The sequence below is a fragment of the Lepidochelys olivacea genome, assembly GCF_965140295.1.
Source record: "Lepidochelys olivacea isolate rLepOli2 genome assembly, chromosome: 8".
Classification (NCBI taxonomy): Eukaryota; Metazoa; Chordata; order Testudines; family Cheloniidae; genus Lepidochelys; species Lepidochelys olivacea.
The window spans coordinates 10,815,569-10,835,941 of record NC_140418.1 but is presented as its reverse complement, the minus strand read 5'-3'; the positions used below and the strand labels follow the sequence as shown (position 1 = coordinate 10,835,941).

General features: G+C 40.6%; 1 protein-coding gene across 1 annotated transcript in view; it reads right to left on the bottom strand.

Annotated features, from left to right (window-relative positions):
• The window catches only part of TRPC7 (transient receptor potential cation channel subfamily C member 7), a 120,555-nt gene that overhangs the window by 69,598 nt on the left and 30,584 nt on the right, over positions 1 to 20,373 (bottom strand). The window contains exon 3 of the mRNA XM_084636906.1: positions 9,797 to 9,979. Coding sequence (XP_084493032.1) covers positions 9,797 to 9,979 — 183 coding nt within the window. The remainder of the gene's footprint in view (positions 1 to 9,796; positions 9,980 to 20,373) is intronic.

Sequence of the window (20,373 nt, the reverse complement as noted above, 5' to 3'; positions counted from 1 at the left end):
TTGAATGAAGAGTGTACGATTATAAACGTGTGATAGCTATTGGGGCACTTGTGTTAGTTCCTCTGGGATAGGCAGAGTTTGAAAAGAATTATAGTCTCAGTTAGAGTTTTAAAGATCAGTTTATAGCAATCAGCTTTGGTAACTGGTGTCATTTTATCTTCCTTCTGGCTGTAAAGTATGTATGGAACAGAGCTTTTAATTCCATGATTACCTTCTATATTGGGCATTTCATTATACTGTAGAAAGTTAAACTGTCATGTTTTGTTGCCAACGTTACTGAAGTAGTTGGCTCTCTTTTCATTTAAAAAAAAATAAGAGAACCACTTTAAAAAACATTAAGTTCGGCACTTCTGATGCTTTGCCAGAACTGCTTTCCAAGATTCAACTTGAGAATCTGAAAGTACTAATAAAAAACCCAAGATACTGATCAATAAAACTGCCTGCTTTCAACTGAACCATGAATTGTTTATTGGAGTAATAAATGAGTGAAGTTCATAGAGGCTTTGTGTGCAAATTATCAACAAATATCAAAGAAAAATTGATTTACAGCTCACTGAACCAAAAATTGAACCAAAGCTCCCTGAACTCAGCAGACAGATTCCCATTGATGTCAATGGACTTTGGAGCAGGTCCCTGAACTGGACTTAGAAAATGGAGATACCAAAAACATGGCCCCATTTCTGGTTACACCTTATTAGGGAGCACAACAGGAAAGAAAATTTAAGATTAAGAAGATACTGTATCTGAACTAAAATGAGCTTTATGAGCTTTTAAACTGTGTGTGTAGGATTAATGTTTCCTTATACTGTAATATCCCTGATCCAGGGGAAGGAGGAAAGATGACAGAGCTGCTTTTAAAACTCTCGAAGTGTTTGATTTGGTGACCTCATTTAACAGTGCCTGCTTCTTTTACAGTAGCCTGGTGGACAAGAGTAAAATGTTGCTTCTCAGCCTCCATTTCAAAACAGTATTATTTCCTTCTCTTTCACTCCTGTGGTGCACTGTCTGATGGCCGTCAAGGGGACTGATCATTTAGCTGCTGTGAAATTAAGGAAATGTGCAAATTTTTAATAGCTCATTTTTCTGAGTTGGTGGTTGCAATGTAAGAGGGACTATGAAGTAATAGGGTTAATGAGTGGAAAAGAATAAAAGGGGGAAGATTGAAGAAATATGTCTAAAGGCCTGGCAGAGACCCTTAACCCCATCAGATAATCCTGCCTTAGCCTGGGGTCCCTTGCCATCTCTCTCAGACTGTGGAAAGGATAAGATAGCAAAATATTGCCGGAGGCATCTGCTGAAAAACTAAAATCAGGACCACTAAATAAAGATTGGCAAAATAAATTATGCTGTGAGAACTTCCATCAGGGAAAGCCTACCTTAGGCAGTTAGATCGCTAATAGGAATACATGAATCCAGAAGCAGAATGGTAGAAGGAGATAGAATATCAAATACTCATTAAAACTTTGAATCCAAATGAGTGTTCATCATTGAAACTCCAACTTGATGAAAAACTATAATATTTCATATATATTTTAATTACAGCCGTCAATCACTAGCCCCTAAATGGGTGACTTAGTTACTAAGATCCTTCTTGACATCCACTGAAACACCACAATATAGAACATTTCAGGCTCTGTCCTATCTAAGTGCAATTATGTCAGAATACCTTTATTTCTCTCTACCACTTACGTCTTCGTGGGCTGAAGAATGCAAAAACCAACAGAGCAAATTTCAGGTTACTAATAATAACAGGACAGACCCTCAACTGGAGTAAATCAGTGCAGCTTCATTAAAAGCAATCTTATATAATGTACCCAAAATAACATTTGGTCTAAGAAGAGCAAAAACAAATGGGAATTCAGTGAATGATTTGGCCCAGAATGTTGGAAGCAGAAAGCCAAGTGGGAGCTGGGAAGGACAGTTCTGTAGTAGCTGATAGAATGCCAAGGCAGCTGCTGGCATGGGTAGGGGATGTGAATACTGAATTTGCCAGCAGCAGTGCCATTCCCAGACAGCCTAATATTGCTGAAATATCATTTTGCACCTTGAGAGCAGTGATCTCCCTCCACCCAAGTACACACCAGGGCATCTCAGTCCCAGGGCGCAGTCCAAAGCTGGAAACTTGAGCAGCAGCGCAGTGCATTTCGGGTTCCGCTGCTGCAGGGTTGCAGTGTGGGTAGTGCTCACCCAGCCGTAACTCGGAAGACATTTGCACCTTGAATTTGCCAGAGGCAGGGAGGACTGTCATACATAAATCAGCCTGATGGCTAGACTTCCCCATTTGTGGGTTAGTGATTTTGGTGCTTCAGGTGGGGGATGGAGGTCAAGCAGAATTCCTTCACAGAGCTGTCTTTTACATTTTGAGGGCCAGATGCCGATCTCAATTTCACCTATATAAATATTGTGTAATTTGACCGGTTTTGATCATGTTACTCTGATGTAAATCAGAGTAACGAGATCCAGAATCCATCCATAAAAAAACAAACAGACAAAAAAACCCATGCACACAATATATGATTTCCTTAAGTTGGAAATAAGTTTCAAAGTGAAAGTTTATATACATACACGTCAAATGCCTTTATACCTCAAAGTCTCTTTCCACTGAAGGAAGTCATTACTAGTGTATTTTCATCACTACGTTTTTCTATCGAGATTGTTCATCCATTTAGCAATAGAGTGTATGATAAATATCAACCTGCTACCATAAGTCACTGCCAATAATGAAAGAGCCCATTATTAAATATTTGTTCTCCAAGTAGGTACTTATAGACTGTAATAAAGTTGACCCCTAACCTTTTCTGTGTTAAGCTAAATAGACTCAATGAGCTCAATCTATCACTATAAGGCAGGTTTTCTAATCATTCTCATGGCTCTTCTTTGAAAACCCTCTCAAAATTTTTCCACATCCTTCTTGAATTTTGGACACCAGAACTGCACAGAATATTAGCAGCAGCCTCACCAGTGGCAAAAACAGAGGTAAAACAACCTCTCTACTGCTACTCACGATTCCTCTGATTATTCATCCATTAGCCCTTTTGTCCACAGCGTCACACTGGAAGCTCATGTCCAGCTGATTATCCACTATGACCCCAAACCTTTTTCAGTCACCGCTTCTTAGGATAGAGTTCCCCATCCTGTAAGCATGGCCTACATTCTTTGTTCCCTGATGTAGTTAGCCATATTAACACACATATTGTTTGCTTATGCGCAGCTTAAGAGTGATCCAAACCCCCCTCTGCCAATGGTCTGTTCTCTTCATTATTTACCACACCCCCAATTTGTGTGCCATCTGTAAACTTTATAAGTGATGATTTTATGTTTTCTTCCAGATCAATGATAAGAATGTTAAATAGTATATGGTCAAACATTAATCCCTGCAGGACTCTACTGGAAACACACCAGCTCAATGACAATTCCTTGTTTACAATTACATTTTGAGACCTGTCAGTTGGCCATCTTTTCATCTGTTTAATGTGTGCCATATTCATTGTATTGTTTTACTTTTTTTAATCACAATGTTGTGCAGTACCAAGTCAAACACCTTACAGAAGTCTTAGTATATTATGCCAACACTATTACTTTTATCAACAAAACTTACAATCTCATAAAAAAGATATCAAGTTAGTCTAACAGGATCTACTTTTCATAAACCCTTGATGATTGGCATTAATTATATTACCCTTCTTTAATTCCTTATTAATTGAGTCCAGGATCAGCTGCTCTCTAGCCTGCCTAGGACCACTATCAGAATATATACAATAGAAATATGGAGAGAGAAATATAGAAAAGAACAGACTGCGAAATGTTACACAGAGAACCAACACAAGATTTACTGAAGACGGTATTCATATGTTATGTAATTGATCTAGTAGATAAAATAAATGATGCCCAAAGCGTTCCTCTGCTCTATAAAGGGATGATGAGTTTTGAAGAATATATTTTGTAAGAGAAGGAGAAAATATACTGTTGATCTCAACTGCATACGACAAAGCAGAACACAGGTTTTTGGATTCATCGGATGCTGCAGAACTGGCAAGTCCATAGGGAAGCTGTGGGCATGCATTATGAAACAATGCACTCGCTAGAGATGAGCCTATGAAAACGAGCTGGCTAAAGAGCTGATGGAACAGGCATACTGAAGGCAGTGCAATGATTGACACGGCAGGTCAGCTACATCTTGTCAGACCCACAGTTTCAAAGTTCTCTGTACCTAAGAGATGAGTACAGTACTCGTGAGAAGGAACAGAGAATGAAAGCAAGCAGTGCAGAGGACTCGATGTGCTCAGCAAAAGTGTCTGGAGTTCTCAAAAGCATCGCAATAGCTATTGCCTTGTTAGTCTTCTAGGGATCATTCTTTGATAATCCAGTACAAGAGTATTTCAGACTAGTCAGCCTTCTAAAGGGACACCAGGGCAAATTCAGTTCTGAGTTACAACCGTACAAGCCCACAGAAGTCAATGAGCTGGCACCTGTTCAAGGCACAGAATTTGGACCAATTTGTTTAAGGGAGTTCAACTGGGGATGGCTGGAGTCTTGATACTAAGCTCCGAGTATGGGACAGTGCATAGCTGCACCAGCCTGGGAAGAATAATTTGTTCAGCTCCTTTCTGTTATACAGACTAGCTCCACACCATTTGTTCCTGTATGAAAGCATTTAAATTAAGAGTTAAGTTTCTCTTTAATTAATTGCTTCCATAATAGGACAGCGGAAGAGGGAGACCGAAGTAAGCAGGTGGTATGGGGAGGAGATAGCAGATGTTAGCTGGAGGCAGCAGTAAGCAGGTGGTGGGGGAAGGAGGTAGCAGATGTTAACTGGAAAATTTGGAACAACTCTTTAAGCCCAGTTATAGGAGCCCAATTTCCATCAAAGCACATTGTTGAAATCATTCATCTGCACCTCCCAGACCCAGTATTTGCCAGAACCAAATTTTCCATTCAGAGCATGCTTCCATAAAGCAGAACATCTTAAATATTTTTCTAAAACTAAACCACTTCCTTCTCTCTTTTGCTGCTTTTAAAATATATTCTTTATGCTCAGACGACCAGTTTTGATAATCCCCTTTCATACATCCTATCTGTTCCGCTAATTAAGTTATCTTACTGTAACATCAATGCAGAAGAAGTTACCTTTAAAAATGTGACCTGATCAAATGAGTGATTGAACGTTGGCACTTACTTTTGGAAAAGTGGAAGAAGAGGTCCTAGAATATCTTTTTAATATTGATTTATTTTTCTATACATTAATGAAGCAGAGCTAGGGGAGAGACATAGCTAACTCTTGCACACTCTGCTTCAACAGAGTGGGTGGGATTGATGCAGTGTCTATTTCAAAATTAGTTTGCCGTGATCAATAAAACACTTAACTCTTGAATGAATTTGGCCGGTATAATCAGAAAGGAACAACAGCTCCAATAAACCAGGGTTATAAGAATATAAGAACAGCCATACTGGGTCAGACCAAAGGTCCATCTAGCCAACTATCCTGTCTTCTGACAGTGGCCAATGCCAGGTGCCCCAGAGGGAATGAACAGAACAGGTATCACCAAATGATCCATCCCCTGTTGCCCATTCCCAGCTTCTGGCAAACAAAGGCTGAGGACACCATCTCTGAACATCCTAACTAATAGCCATTGATGGACCTATCCTCCATGAACTTATCTAGTTCTTTTTTGAACCCTGTGATAGTCTTGGCCTTCACAACATCCTCTGGCAAGGAGTTCCACGGGTTGACTGTGCATTGTGTGAAAAGATACTTCCTTTTGTTTGTTTTAAACCTGCTGCCTATTAATTTCATTTGGTGACCCCTAGTTCTTGTGTTATGAGAAAGAGTAAATAACACTTCCTTGTTTACTTTCTCCACCCCAGTCATGATTTTATAGACCTCTATTATATCCCCCTTTAGTCATCTCTTTTCCAATCTGAAAAGTCCCAGTCTTATTAATCTCTCCTCATACGGAAGCTGTCCCATACCCCTAATCATTTTTGTTGCCCTTTTCTGAACCTTTTCCAATTCCAATACATTTTTTTGAGATGTGGCGACCACATGCAGTATTCAAGATGTGGGCGTACCATGGAGTTATATAGAGGCAATATGATAATTATATAGAGGCAATATGATATTTTCTGTTTTATTATCCATCCGTTTCTTAATGATTCCCAAGATTCTGTTCACTTTGACTGCCACTGCATCCGATGAAGTGAGCTGCAGATCATGAAAGCTTATGCTCAAATAAATTTGTTAGTCTCTAAGGTGCCACAAGTCCTCCTTTTCTTTTTGTGGATACAGACTAACATGGCTGCTACTCTGAAAACTGCACATTGAGTGGATGTTTTCAGAGAACTATCCACAATGACTCCAGATCTCTTTCTTGAGGTTAAATGACACAGGAGTATTTTAGTCTGATCAGCATTTGCTAAAAGGCCTTAAGTCTAACTTCTGGATATTCAGTCAAAAAAATCAGAAAATACTTTCTCATGAATTAAATTTATTTCCTGCCACATCAGCACTCATTCTCTCAATGGTATTAGAGAGGGATTTTCAAAAGCATTCTGTGTCAGCCTAACTGCTTTCACTGAAGCCTGTAAGAGTTTTGCTTATGACTTCAAAGGGAACATTGTCTTGAATAGGAGTGGAGTTAGGGAAACCCTTAGTTGCTTAATTTCTTTTTTACTGCTCATGAAATGTGACAGATTGAGAGCCCTGAAGACTGACATCCTCTCTTTATCCAAAGAATACATACACAGACTTCTCCATATTGTACCATTCATGGTTCTCAGTCCTTTCCTGGAGGGTGAACCTCGAGGATGAGTATGGAATTATGGGTACATCAACAATTCCACTGGCATTGCACTAGTGCAGACAGTCTCATGAAAACCATGATCCGATTCCTGACTCAAATGGTGCTTACACCATTGCTGATCTCAGTGTTGCCGCATCATTGCTGGAAAATGGCATATGTAGACTGTCAGGAATGCCAATTTTAGTATGTGGGAATATATAATTTAGGACCATGTGTAAGAGAGAACCAACACCTTCAGATCCATTGTCAAAATACACCTCTTTCACAATGTGTACACCCCTTCAGATTTGCATTATTACCTGCCCATTAATCTGCCAGTTCCTTGTGTCAGGGTAGCGTGGTTCAGAAATTTTCCAGCAGAACATTTTTTTCAATCGGAAAATGCCGATTTCTTAAAATAGAAACATTCAATGGGACAGTGTTGATTTCAATGACATTTTGATGGAAACCAAGCAGGTTTCCGACAGCTTGCCCATGTCCCCAGAAGTCCTGAGATCCTTGACTCCCAAACTCCCCAGTAGCTTTCCAGGCAATTGGCAAACCCACCAGGCAGGTTGCTGAGGACCCCAGGCTACCAGGCCTCTTGAGTCCTTGACAGTCCATTTGACTGGGAAACTTGGGCCCCCAAACCCTCATTGGGGAAGTCCAGGTTCTCCAGTAGCCTACTGTGTGAACTGGTGGGGTGCTTGGAATCCAGGAAGCTGACTGAAATTGACAATTCTTGTTAGCTTCCCTATGGCTGAATAGCAGCCATAAAACTGATCAGACAGTTGTTAATTTCACTCACTAGCTCCTAGCTGTGAGCAATAGCAGGGGTAGGGTATTGGGGTTTCCATTTTTTGTTGAGGGGGATCTTCTATAGGTAATCCCAGTACCTGCCTACTTGGCAGGGTAGAGGGGAGCTTGGTCACTCAGGCTCCATGGCTCCTGTGGCTCCCAGGCTTTTGGCTCTTTGGCAGCCTGTTAGCAGGGGATCTCGGGGAACATTTTACAAACGGTGAAACATGCCTGCCAGGGGAACATTTCAACTCCCCAAAACAGACTATTACAGAATTCAAGTTCTGTGAAGGTTTCAGAGTAGCGGCTGTGTTAGTCTGTATCCGCAAAAAGAAAAGGAGGACTTGTGTCACCTTAGAGACTAACGAATTTATTTGAGCATAAGCTTTTGTGAGCTACAGCTCACTTCATTGGATGCATGCAGTGGAAAATACAGCGGGGAGATTTTATATACACAGAGAACATGAAACAATGGGTGTTACCATACACACTGTAACAAGAGTGATCAGGTAAGGTGAGCTAGCTGTTACCAGCAGGAGAGCGGAGGGAGCGGGGGGAACCTTTTGTACCGATAACCAAGGTGGGCCATTTCCAGCAGTTGACAAGAACATCTGAGGAACAGTAGGGGGGGTGGAAAATAAATATGCCAAAATAGTTTTACTTTGTGTACTGACAGATCCACTCCCAGTCTTTATTCAAGCCTAAGTTAATTGTATCCAGTTTGCAAATTAATTCCAATTCAGCAGTCTCTCATTGGAGTCTGTTTTTCAAGTTTTTTTGTTGAAGAATTGCAACTTTTAGGTCTGTAATGGAGTGACCAGAGAGATTGAAGTGTTCTCCAACTTGTTTTTGAATGTTATAATTCTTGATGTCTGATTTGTGTCCATTTATTCTTTTACGTAGAGACTGTCCAGTTTGGCCAATGTACATGGCAGAGGAGGATTGCTGGCACATGATGGCATATATCACACTGGTAGATGTGCAGGTGAACGAGCCTCTGATAGTGTGGCTGATGTGATTAGGCCCTATGATGATGTCCCCTGAATAGATATGTGGACACAGTTGGCAACGGGCTTTGTTGCAAGGATAGGTTCCTGGGTTAGTGTTTTTGTTGTGTGGTGTGTGGTTGCTGTGAAGAATGTCAAGGTTTTGTCTTTTTGTCCTGATGTGGGCCAATTCTCCCCCACCCTCCAAAAAAAACTAAATTTTTTTTGAGGATTCGGAATTCTGTTTTCTCACCAGATACTGGGGCATGGATTAGAGCTCTCTGGCTGAAGCTCAGTCTGGATAAGACCGAAAGTGATGCCTGAAAGTTTGCAAAACAACCGGGTGATCTTATGAGACTGGTATCTCCCTCTAAGCGTATGTCTACTCAGCAAAAAACGATCCAGTGCAGCAAGTCTTGGGTCAACTATGGCTTGTGCTGAGGGGCTAAAAATTGCAGTGTAGATGTCTGAGCTCAGGCCAGAGCCTGGGCTCTGAAACGTGGGGTGGGGGGGAAGGTATTGGAGTCCAGGCACCAGCACAAGCCTCCATGTCTATACCGCTATTTTTAGCTCTGCAGTGTGAGACCCGGGAGTGCTTAGACCTGGACTATAAAACTCGCTGCCATGAGGGTTTTTTTTTTGTGCTCTGTAGATGTATCCCTTAGACTGAGGGTGTGCTCCCGACATTTGTTAGTGGGTTTGCAATCTGGGGGTTGTATTGAACCCCCAGCTACTCTTCCATAAGACAAGCTATCAAGCTCACACAGAGCTCTTCAGGTCTTATCTCTCTCATCAACATAAGATGGTCCAATAAGAGATATTACTTCGCCCACCTTGTCTCTCCAATATCCTGGCACTCACATGGTTACAACAACACCGCATATTGCAATGGCAGTGACTTGTGACTGCGACCAAACTTTTCCACATTCGCACTTGTGTAACCTACCCTAGAGATGAGAGGTCCCTATACAATTTTACCAATCCCTTGATCCATCCAACCTTCCTTTTAACATTGTAAAAGCACCACTATATCCATAATAATTAACAGTGTAATGGTAACATCTTCCATATTAAAATGTGCAACCACCCTGCACATAAAGCCATAGAAAAGCTAAATTACAAGGGTTAACCCTGGGCTCACTGAAAGGAACGGGTGTTTTACCATTGATTTCAATGGAAGCAGAAACTGGCTTGTAAAATGTAGTGACAAGGCAACTAAAGGAAAAATCTTACCTTTTTGACCTCATATTTAATGGCAAGTTTAATTCTGCTCAGGCTTGGGCGGTGATGCTCAGGCCACACTTTTATGTTCACATCTCCATTTAGAATAGCCTCCACTTCTTCTGTATCCCTGCAGAGATCCAGTACACCCACAACAAAATCCTTGCATTGCATAGATAACTTCCTGTAATCATTCTAATGAAACAAAGAGAAACAAAAGTCATTTATTGTTGTGACCTGAAAACATGTTTCTAAAAGAACTCCAGTTCAGGCTGAAGTTCAGGATTTATCCATGTAAAACCTTTTGCTGGCTGGAGGCTGAAGCTGTGAGGTTTGAGTTGGGGCATATTTACGTTTTCACAAGTATTAGTGAATTTCTTCCATAATAAACTAGTACCATCTCCATCAGTTAATGTTGCTTTTTATGGCGAAAGGGCAAAACTCTGTTCATATAGGTCAGGTAGTATGGTGATATGGGCAATATGAATGATAGACAGACAATCATTAGTTTTCACAAATTTGCCCCCACATTTTGGCACTCCTCCCCTCTTTTTAAAGTGAAAGGACAACTCTACTGTCCTGGAGGGGAGTTTTCATTTTCACCCTTGATTTTAAGTGAACACAAACAATATTTTGCTTTGGCAAAATTCCACATATAATTTGTTTCCTTCCCTCTAGTCCACATCATATCCCCAGGAGAGCAAAAAGTATTTCCCCCATGGCTCCGCTATTAATCAATTTAGAAATTATACAAAAAGTAAATGCAGTTTGAAAATATTTTATTAAACAGATAGATCTGGCTTTAGGAATGTCCAGCCCACATGATTTATTTACATATACTGACACCAAAATGGGTTAAGACACAAATGTATTCAGTGAATTCAATGTAATTCAGTTGAATTACAAGAAAAACTCCCATCTCTTTTGTGTTCTTTAATTACGTTTCTTAGGTTATTTCTCCACAAAGTACAGAGGAGATTCTTAATTCCATTTCAACCAGATTATTGGGTACTAAGATATAATCAGTCCCAAGAGAGCCTTCAATGCAACATGTATACCCCCAAATTAAACAACATAGTAAGAGAAGAAAAAGTGCCACCATGGTTAAACAAAGTACAAGAAGCAGTGAGAGGCAAAAAGGCATCCTTTAAAAAGTGGAAGTTAAATCCTAGTGAGGAAAATAGAAAGGAGCATAAACTCTGGCAAATGAAGTGTAAAATATAATTAGGAAGGCCAAAAAAGAATTTGAGGAACAGCTAGCCAAAGACACAAAATGTAATAGCAAAAAAAAATTTTAAGCACACCAGAACCAGGAAGCCTGCTAAACAACCAGTGGGGCCACTGGACAATTGAGATGCTAAAGGAGCACTCAAGGACGATAAGGCCAGTGCGCAGAAACTAAATGAATTCTTTGCATTGGTCTTCATGGCTGAGGCTGTGAGGAAGATTCCCAAACCTGAGCCATTCTTTTTAAGTGACAAATCTGAGGAACTGTCCCAGATTGAGGTGTCTTTAGAGGAGGTTTTGGAACAAATTGATAACCTAAACAGTAATAAGTCACCAGGACCAGATGATATTCACTCAAGAGTTCTGAAGGAACTCGAATGTGAAATTGAAGGACTACTAACTGTGGTTTGTAACCTATCTTTTAAATCAGCTTCAGTACTAAATGCCTGGAGGATAGCTAATGTGATGCTAATATTTAAAAAGGGCTCCAGAGGTGATCCCGGCAACTACAGGCCGATAAGCCGAACTTCAGTACCAGGCAAACAGGTTGAAACTATAGTAAAGAACAAAATTGTCAGACACATAGATGAACACAATTTGTTGTGGAAGAGTCAACATGGTTTTTGCAAAGGGAAATCATGCCTCACCAATCTACTAGAATTCTTTGAAGGGGTCATCAAGCATGTGGACAAGGGGGATCCAGTGGATATAGTGTACTTAGATTTTCAAAAAGCCTTTGACAAGGTCCCTCACACCAAAGGCTCTTAAGCAAAGTAAGCTGTCATGGCATAAGAGGGAAGGTCCTCTCATAGATCAGTAACTGGTTAAAAGATAGGAAACAAAGGGTAGGAATAAATGATCAGTTTTAAGAATGGAGAGAGGTAAATAGTGGTGTCCCCCAGGGGTCTGTAAGGAGACCAGTACTTTTCAACATATTCATAAATGATCTGAGAAAAGGGGTAAACAGTGAGATGGCAAAATTTGAAGATGATACAAAACTACTCAAGATAGTTAAGTCCAAAACAGACTGCGAAGCGTTACAAAGGGATCTCACAAAACTGGGTGACTGGGCAACAAAATGACAGATGAAATTCAGTGTTGATAAATGCAAAGTAACATAACTGGAAAACATAATCCCAGCTATACATATAAAATGATGGGGTCTAAATTAGCTGTTACCACTCAAGAAAGAGATCTTGGAGTCATTGTGGAGAGTTCTCTTAAAACACTCACTCAGTGTGCAGTGGCAGTTCAAAAAGCGAACAGAATGTTGGGAATCATTAAGAAAGGGATAGATAAGACAGAAAATATCATATTGCCTCTATGTAAATCCATGGTATGCCCACATCTTTAATACTGCATGCAGATATGGTCATCCCATCTCAAAAAAGATATATTGGACTTGGAAAAGGTTCAGAAAAGGGCAACAAAAATGATTAGGGGTATGGAACAGCTTCTATATGAGAAGAGATTAATAAGATTGGGACTTTTCAGCTTGGAGAAGAGACGACTCAGGGGGAATATGATAGAAGTCTATAAAATCATGATTGGTGCGGAGAAAGTAAACAAGGAAGTGTTATTTACTCCTTCTCATAACACAAGAACAAGGGGTCACCAAATGAAATTAATAAGCAGCAGGTTAAAAACAAAAGGAATTATTTTTTTCACACAAAGCACAGTCAACCTGTGGAACTCCTTGCTAGAGGATGTTGTGAAGGCCAAGACTATAACAGGGTTCAAAAAAGAACTAGATAAGTTCATGGAGGATAGGTCCATCAATGGCTATTAGCTAGGATGTGCAGAGATGGTGTCATCAGCCTCTGTTTTCCAAAAGCTGGGAATAGGTGAAAGGGGATAGATCACTTGATAATTGGCTGTTCTGTTCATTCCCCATGGGGCACCTGGCACTGGCCCCTTTTGGAAGACAGGATACTGGGGTACATGGACCTTTGGTCTGGCCCAGGATGGCCGTTCTTATGTTCAAACACGTTTGTTGAAATACTACTCCAGGAAACATGGCTCCAGAAACTCAGCATGAATCCCTATGAAGTAATTTCACCTCACCACCAGATTTAGGCTGTGCTTGTGGCGATAGGGGTGAAATTTAGTTAACTTGGTAAGAATCATTTCACTGAAAGCCCTTATTCTAAATCAAACAGTAATTGATTTACACATGGTGGGAGAAGAAAAAAGAAAAAGAAACGACTACCATTGAAACTGACCAAATGCAATTAAAACCAAACAAAATTAAGGCCGCTGTTAACACAATAACAAAACCATGCATAGACCCAAAGCAACAAATACAAATAGATACAAGCTCTTACAGCCTCAAGAGATCTTTTCAAATTAGTTTTGATGAATTAATTCAATTCAGTTGCTCACCGAATTAAGCAATCAACCTAAAACTAAGATAGCATTTCATCAAAGACAGGTTTAACTAAGAGTCACTTGGTGTTGTATTCCTGCATTTTCTAAATTATTGTATCTAACATTAGACATAACATGTTGCAGGACCATAACATCTCTTAGCCTAAGATCTCAAAGCGCCGTACAAACATTATTTAAGAAGCACATCAATCTGTGAATTAGATGTTATTATATCCACTTTAATGGGGAACAAACAAAGGGACTAAGGAAAGATTTACAGAGGTATTTAGATGTCTAAAGAGTCACACAGACACCTAATGTTGGATTTACAGAAGTGTCTAACCTCTTAGGGTATGTCTACACTGCTACGTAAACCCAGGGTTAGAACTCGGACTCAAGCCTAATTCCCCTTCTGTCTATACACATCACGCCAAACCAGGGTACCAGGAGAGTGGAGGGTCTGAGAATGAGTCAAACCGGGACCATGAGTTCAAGCCTCACTGCAGATGGACTCAGTCTGAGAGTCTGCCAAAAAGTATTTCACAATCCCATGGGTCAACTTTCTTTGTTCTCTGGACAGTCAAGTTTGGTGGACAGTCAAATTTTCCCACACTGCACTATGAATAAAGAGCTAGAGTGGCCATATTTGGGGAGGAGCTAGGAAGCCTGGGATATGGGTAGTTGGACTCAAGCCCACATAATGCAGTATAGATGCAGGCACTCCAGGTCTGGACCCAGGATTCAACAATTTCAAACCTGCAGTTACAAATGTTTGTAGATGCTCAAACCCTAGGTTATACACCCAGAGTCTGCTAACTCAAGTTCTACTAAACGTGAGCTTACATTAGTGTAGACGTGCTCTTAGGCATTTTTGTAAATCCAGAGTACATCCTTATGTGTCTAAATACCTTTGTAAATCTGATCCAGAGACATTAAGAGACTTGCCCAGAGTCACATGAGGAGTTAGTGACAGAGGTGGGTAGAGGCCCCTTTCTCTTTTCCCCACAGCCAGATCTCTCACAGGAGCGGCTGCAACATCATGTATAATGGAGGCTTTAAAAAGTTATGGTAGAATACTGTGCAATAGGAGCTGCTGAAGGTGTGCATCTTAATACAGTGTTAATGGGGGGTGGGGGAGAGATGAAATTGAACGGAAATCACAGGCACTGACTTTTGCTTTTGCTGGTGGGTGCTCCTCTCCATCCCCTCCCCCTGTGCAAGTGGTGGGAGGGGGTCTCAGGAGGAACAGGCTGAGTGGCGGTGGTACTTCAGGGTGGAGTAGCAGACAGAGTCTTGGCGGGGAAGAGACCGAGCCGGGGCAGGGCCTTGGGCTGGAGCGAGGGGCAAGGCCATAGTCCGAGTGCCAGAGGCCACCAAAGATTAATCTGGCCCTGTGGGTGCTGAGCACCCTATTTTTTTTTTCAGTGCATGCTTGTGACCCAGAGCACCCCTGGAGTCGGCACCTCTGACAGGAATCATATGGAGGATTTTGTCAAATAAAGAAGCAGAGTAAATGCTGAGATCTGACTTCAAGACAGGCTGTTCTTTATGGGAGGTTTCCTGATCCCATTGAGATTTAAGCAGACTTATCCCCCACAATCAATTTGAGGATCTCTTCTGAATTTAGTCCTATGCTTTGGTCTTTGTTACAACAAGATAGGTTACAATCATTAAGAAACTTATAGGTCACAATAAAAAAAAGGTTTCTAAACAAGAGTCTGGTCCTACATTGAATTGCAAAAATCATTAAAATAGGAAGATATGAAAATAGAAGGGAGTTGGGAATGAAATACCAAACTGCCCCAGGTCACGCAGACACTTACTTAGCCTGGCACTTTAAAAAAAAAAAAAAAAAAAAAAAAAGAGTGAGACCTTTGCAGAGCTTTCATGAGATTCTCTATTTATAAACTTCTTGCAAGGTTCTCAAACATCACTCTTGGTAGGTTTATTTTAAGCAACTTTCATCAGCATTTCCACGTCATCTAACCAGCTAGAATGTGTGTCAGCTCAAAGTACCTTTTCCTCTTCAGATGTCTAAGGCGAGAACACACACTACACAAGTGTCTCTAGAGAGACAAGTAATCTAACTTGTGCGACTGTGCTCCTGCAGGCAAGCTCAGCAGACATGTAGACTCATAGCAATGTTTGTGCTCTGGTGAATGACTATGACACATTCTTGGAGACAGCATGGATGAATTTTATGTTCAAAGCTATTTTGCCTTTTAAGTGGAAAGAAGCATTGAAAGCTAAACACAAGCTGTGTAAGCCAAAACCCACAAACAAACAACCCTCTAGCCAACCAGCAATCATGCAGGCGGGACAGCAACCTGGTGCCATAATGATAGCCTCCTACAGGTATTAATATAGCGTTTGAGGGCTGGGAATTCTCCAAATAGAGCACAATTACAAGCACACCTGTTGTGAGTTTCTGTATGATGATCGACTGTGAGAACGACCTTCAAAATGAAAATGTGCGTCCAGACGACAGGATGAGCAACTAGTTGTATTTAAGCTGCAGCATAAAGTGTGGAGAGGCCCTCGTTCAAGTTCTTTTTGGGTAACTTTTTTGGCTACCCATAATCTATGTTTCTTTACTAAATGGAGCACTATAACACATGGGATGGCTTGTTTCCATCAGGCTCTAATCAGGGTTTGCAGTCAATTGCTTTAGAGATACTCACTCTGTCACACAGAATACTGAACCAGAGGCAATCTTAAGGAACCATCTTAAATAGAAAGGTGGTAAGCAGTATAATGGGTATATTAACGGTACTGTTAGTCTGGATACAAGTTTATCCTGTCCGTACATGTCAATACTGTATAAGCTGCATATTTACCATGTGTCTGGGAATGTCTAATATCTGGTGTACCATATGGCCAGACAGAACACAGTGGCTTGCGGGGCGGTTTGAGACAGCTGTAGTCTGCAGAAGCACAAGAGATAGTGCTATGCTTCTCAAGGGACTGGAGGACTCAGGCTTAGAACAACAGTGTGGAGCCAGTGATCAAAGGAGAAATGTGAAAGGCAAGCAGAGAGGACTTTTCATAATGTTTCCACTTTCCATTTTGACTCAGTTGTGTGTGCTCACTCGCTGAAGTTTGGATCGGGTGACCTTAGGTGCACTTAGCCAGGGGCGACATTTTTAGCTTGAGCCCCAGAAAAGTAATGCATCATGGATGCAAGGACTAGAGCCAGTCAGGAAGAGAGCAAAGCAGACTAACCCTGTTCAGCTACATTCATTATGCTGTATACATTAGGTGTCTAGTTGATGGCAATAATCTGAGCCTTTCACCCATAAATGCTCCCTATACATCTAATATTATAGGCATTTTAAGGCTATGAGGTTGGTGAAATGGACAGAACTATTTAGCAGTGAAAATACATTACTCACAGATACCTGAGGTTTAATCCTGCAAGGCACTGAATGCACTAACTCTTGGTGAAGACAGAAGTTGAGAGCTCTGCAGAATTGGGCTCTAGGGAAGTACCCACATGCTGAGAAGTATTAAACCTCATATAATCCCTATAGAAGAGTAGATTATCTTCCATAGACAGATAGAGTGCATAATGAGAAATCAGAATAGTTTTTTAGACACTTACAGCAACATTTTTAAAAACCCTAGAACCTAATAAAAGGCTTCTAAATTAGTCTTTTCCTGCTTCTCCTGACCCTGTTGTGCATGTGGAGATAAAAAATGTCTAATTTTCCTGTTTTGAAAAGGCTGATGGCACTTGCCATTCACTGCTATTTCGCTGAGTACCCTGTTATTATCTGTTGATTGTGTACTAAATGAACTCTGTCATGTCTCTACATCTGTTCAAAACCACCCAAGCTTCCTCAGAAAGGAGCTGTTCAGTTCAAGGGGATGCAGTCACAGTTAAAGTTAAAAAAACAAACCAAAAAAAAAACAACAGAATATCACAAAAGTAGCCAAACCATCCTATTTAGTAAATAAAATGCCTTTCCCCTTCTCCCCTACCACAAGCTTCATTTGAAAACCAAGTGAAGGGCTATCATAGGAAATAGTTTTTAAAGCTGATGCTTCCTCTTGGGAATGTTTACTTGTCAGCTGTTAACATTTTTCCAGTAGTATCTCTGACTGCAGGTTAGGAAACTTATCCTTGATCCTGAATGTGATGAGCTGCCCTGTGTGGAACTGAGCACCCTCCACGGCCTTCCATGGGAGTTGCAGGTGCTCAGCACTGCATAGGAGTGCTCAGCAACTTGCAGGACTGAGGCCCCTTGTTTACAAAACAAAGAAACCTTCTGAAACTACTCGTCAATTTTGTGGTCCACAGCTCTCAGGCCCCAGTGCAGGAAAGCACTTAAGTGAGTGCTTAAGTCCCACTGATTTCAAGGGGACTTAAGCATATGCCTAAGGGCTTTGCTGAGTCAATCTTCTTTCCTGAATCAAGAACTGAGTTGCATCCGATGAAGTGAGCTGTAGCTCATGAAAGCTTATGCTCAAATACATTTGTTAGTCTCTAAGGTGCCACAAGTACTCCTTTGCTTTTTGCGAATACAGACTAACACGGCTGCTACTCTGAAACCTGTCAGTGTAGAATATGGCATACAAATACATAAGCAAGATGTGTTATCATGAGCAACACACTCAACATGCTATCATTTAGGACAATTAAATTCTTATTAGTAACTGCTTCAGAATAATTAATGAGCCAGGCAAGCCCCATAGCCTATTGCTACTTATTATAACCACAAATAATTCCAAGATTATTTCTATGTATCTGCCATCTTGCATCCAATGAATTGTCCTATTAACCTTCACTATATCCACTAAGTCACCATGACCATGAAAAACAAATTTCACAAATGAATTTACATTTGGCTGTATAACTACGTGTTTATATCAGAACCAAATGAAAGTACAGATTCTTCTAGAAAAAAATAGCAGGGATTTTAGGCTACATTATAGTAGTATTCTGCAAAGATTCTCATGGTTCATGCTGTTACTGGGAATGTATATATGTATTTGCCCACTAAAAGTTAATTAAAATTGACAGAGTGCAGCATCCACAGACTGTAATATTGTTGTAATAATGTTGTAATATTCCACAGCCAGAAAAATCAACTAAGACAGGTAAAACAAAGACAGAATTCTGTAACAATGATCAGAAAATCCCCAAAGTGAAAAACAAACATGTTAGAGAGAGAAAGCAAAAAGGTAGAATTATGCCCTAGATTGCAGGGCCAGCTTTCAAAGGAACCATCATTTCAAATACTCAGAGTACTTACAAATATTTACCAAGCAGCCTTTTGGTGAAATACGCTAGATTTATTTCATACATGCGGGCCAAATTGGATTTCCTTCTGGATATTTATATTGTCTACGGCTTGCCATATGCTTAGGAAAGAAGGAAACCATTGGGTATGTGAGAGGGAGGGTACACGAGGGAAGCAGTTCAGTAAAGGGGTTACCAGCATTACTCACAGTATAATTATGCTTTAATGTATTCAGAATAAATTATATTAGAGACAAATCAACATGCTGGGAATTAGCCATGTGATGCTCAAGAATGACAAACCCCCTTGCAGTGACTTCGGTAGGTTTCTGTCATCTGTTTGCAGAGTTGTCACTATTTTTGAATAAATTTGCGTGTATTTCTTTAATTTCCAGATGACAGACCTAGTATACGACTCCTGCCAATTCAGATTTAAAATTATGCATTTATTTTTGTCTGCTAGTTTTCAGACTAGCACATCATGTGGTCTTGGGGGTCTTTCTCCCCCCCATCCAAAGTGACAACAAAATCAGTGACATTAGGAATTTCAGGTGTTTGTCTATAATTCACTGGGCATATTTCTAAAAAAGTTCAGTGTTCATTTTAACATTTCACTGCCCAGTTGTGCATCATTGCATGTTTTTAGGCTTTGTAACAGATGCCTCCAGCATCTTCTTTGATAAGCCATATCTTCACTTCTTCACCCCCGATGAGTATGCTATAACAAACAAGCTGTTCTAATACATTTTGACAATAAATGTTGACAATTAAGTTGACATTTTAAAACTGTGTCTCTGTTCCCATCCAGAGTCCTTGAGCCCTTCTAAATGGAGCAACAGAAAGCATAGAAACTGCTCAGTCGCTGTGGTGTGGACTGTCGCAGTGCAGCTATACAGAGGAGAAATACTTTCTAGAGGAGAAGCTTTTTGAAAAATGAGACAAAGAATCAGTAGACAACTCATACAATGCAGTAGCAAGAGGACAAAGCTGATACTGCAGTCTATATTTATGCAGTGGTTTTCAGCCTGAGGATCCCAGGGAATGCTGGGCGGAGTGGACTGTTTATTAGAATTCAGCAGGGGACCCAAATACCCCAGTAAAAAAACAAACCCATATCTGAGTTTGTGTGTTAAAGGTTTGGGTTTTTTCAGGCCTCAGTGAGCCATTTGTGGGCTGAGTATGGAAGGTCTGGCCTTCCCAAAGTAATTCCCCCACCCAGGAACAAAAATACAGTGGTTTACACCAACAAATCAAAATTTGCAAATAACTAGCACACAGTGGTAACTGAGAATATCAGTTTCTTTGTAAGAGTATCCACGGTAAGCCAACGGGAATGGTTGGCAAATGTTGACCTATTAATAGCTTCCAGTGCACCATGAAAAGACTGGGCCTAGCATCGCTTAAGAACTTAAAGTTGCTCCCTATGATATGAATAGTAGGGCTGGTCAGAAATATTCCATCAAAACTGTGTTTTATCCCCTCCTGCTTCTCCATGGACTGAGCTCCCCAACTGGACTTCATCTCCTCAGATCCATCACAGCTGTACAACTGCCCCGGTGCCCTACCTTCCCTTACCAAGGGGGTAGACTGTAATGCATCACAGGAGATGTAGTCCAACCAAGGAGCATATCCTATTAAAGGAAAATGGGAGCACTAAAAACACCCACGAAGCATCATGGTGGCATTTCAGAATCATAATATTTCATTTGTGATGTTTCCCTGAAAACACAAAATTTTCTCTGGAAAAAAAAAT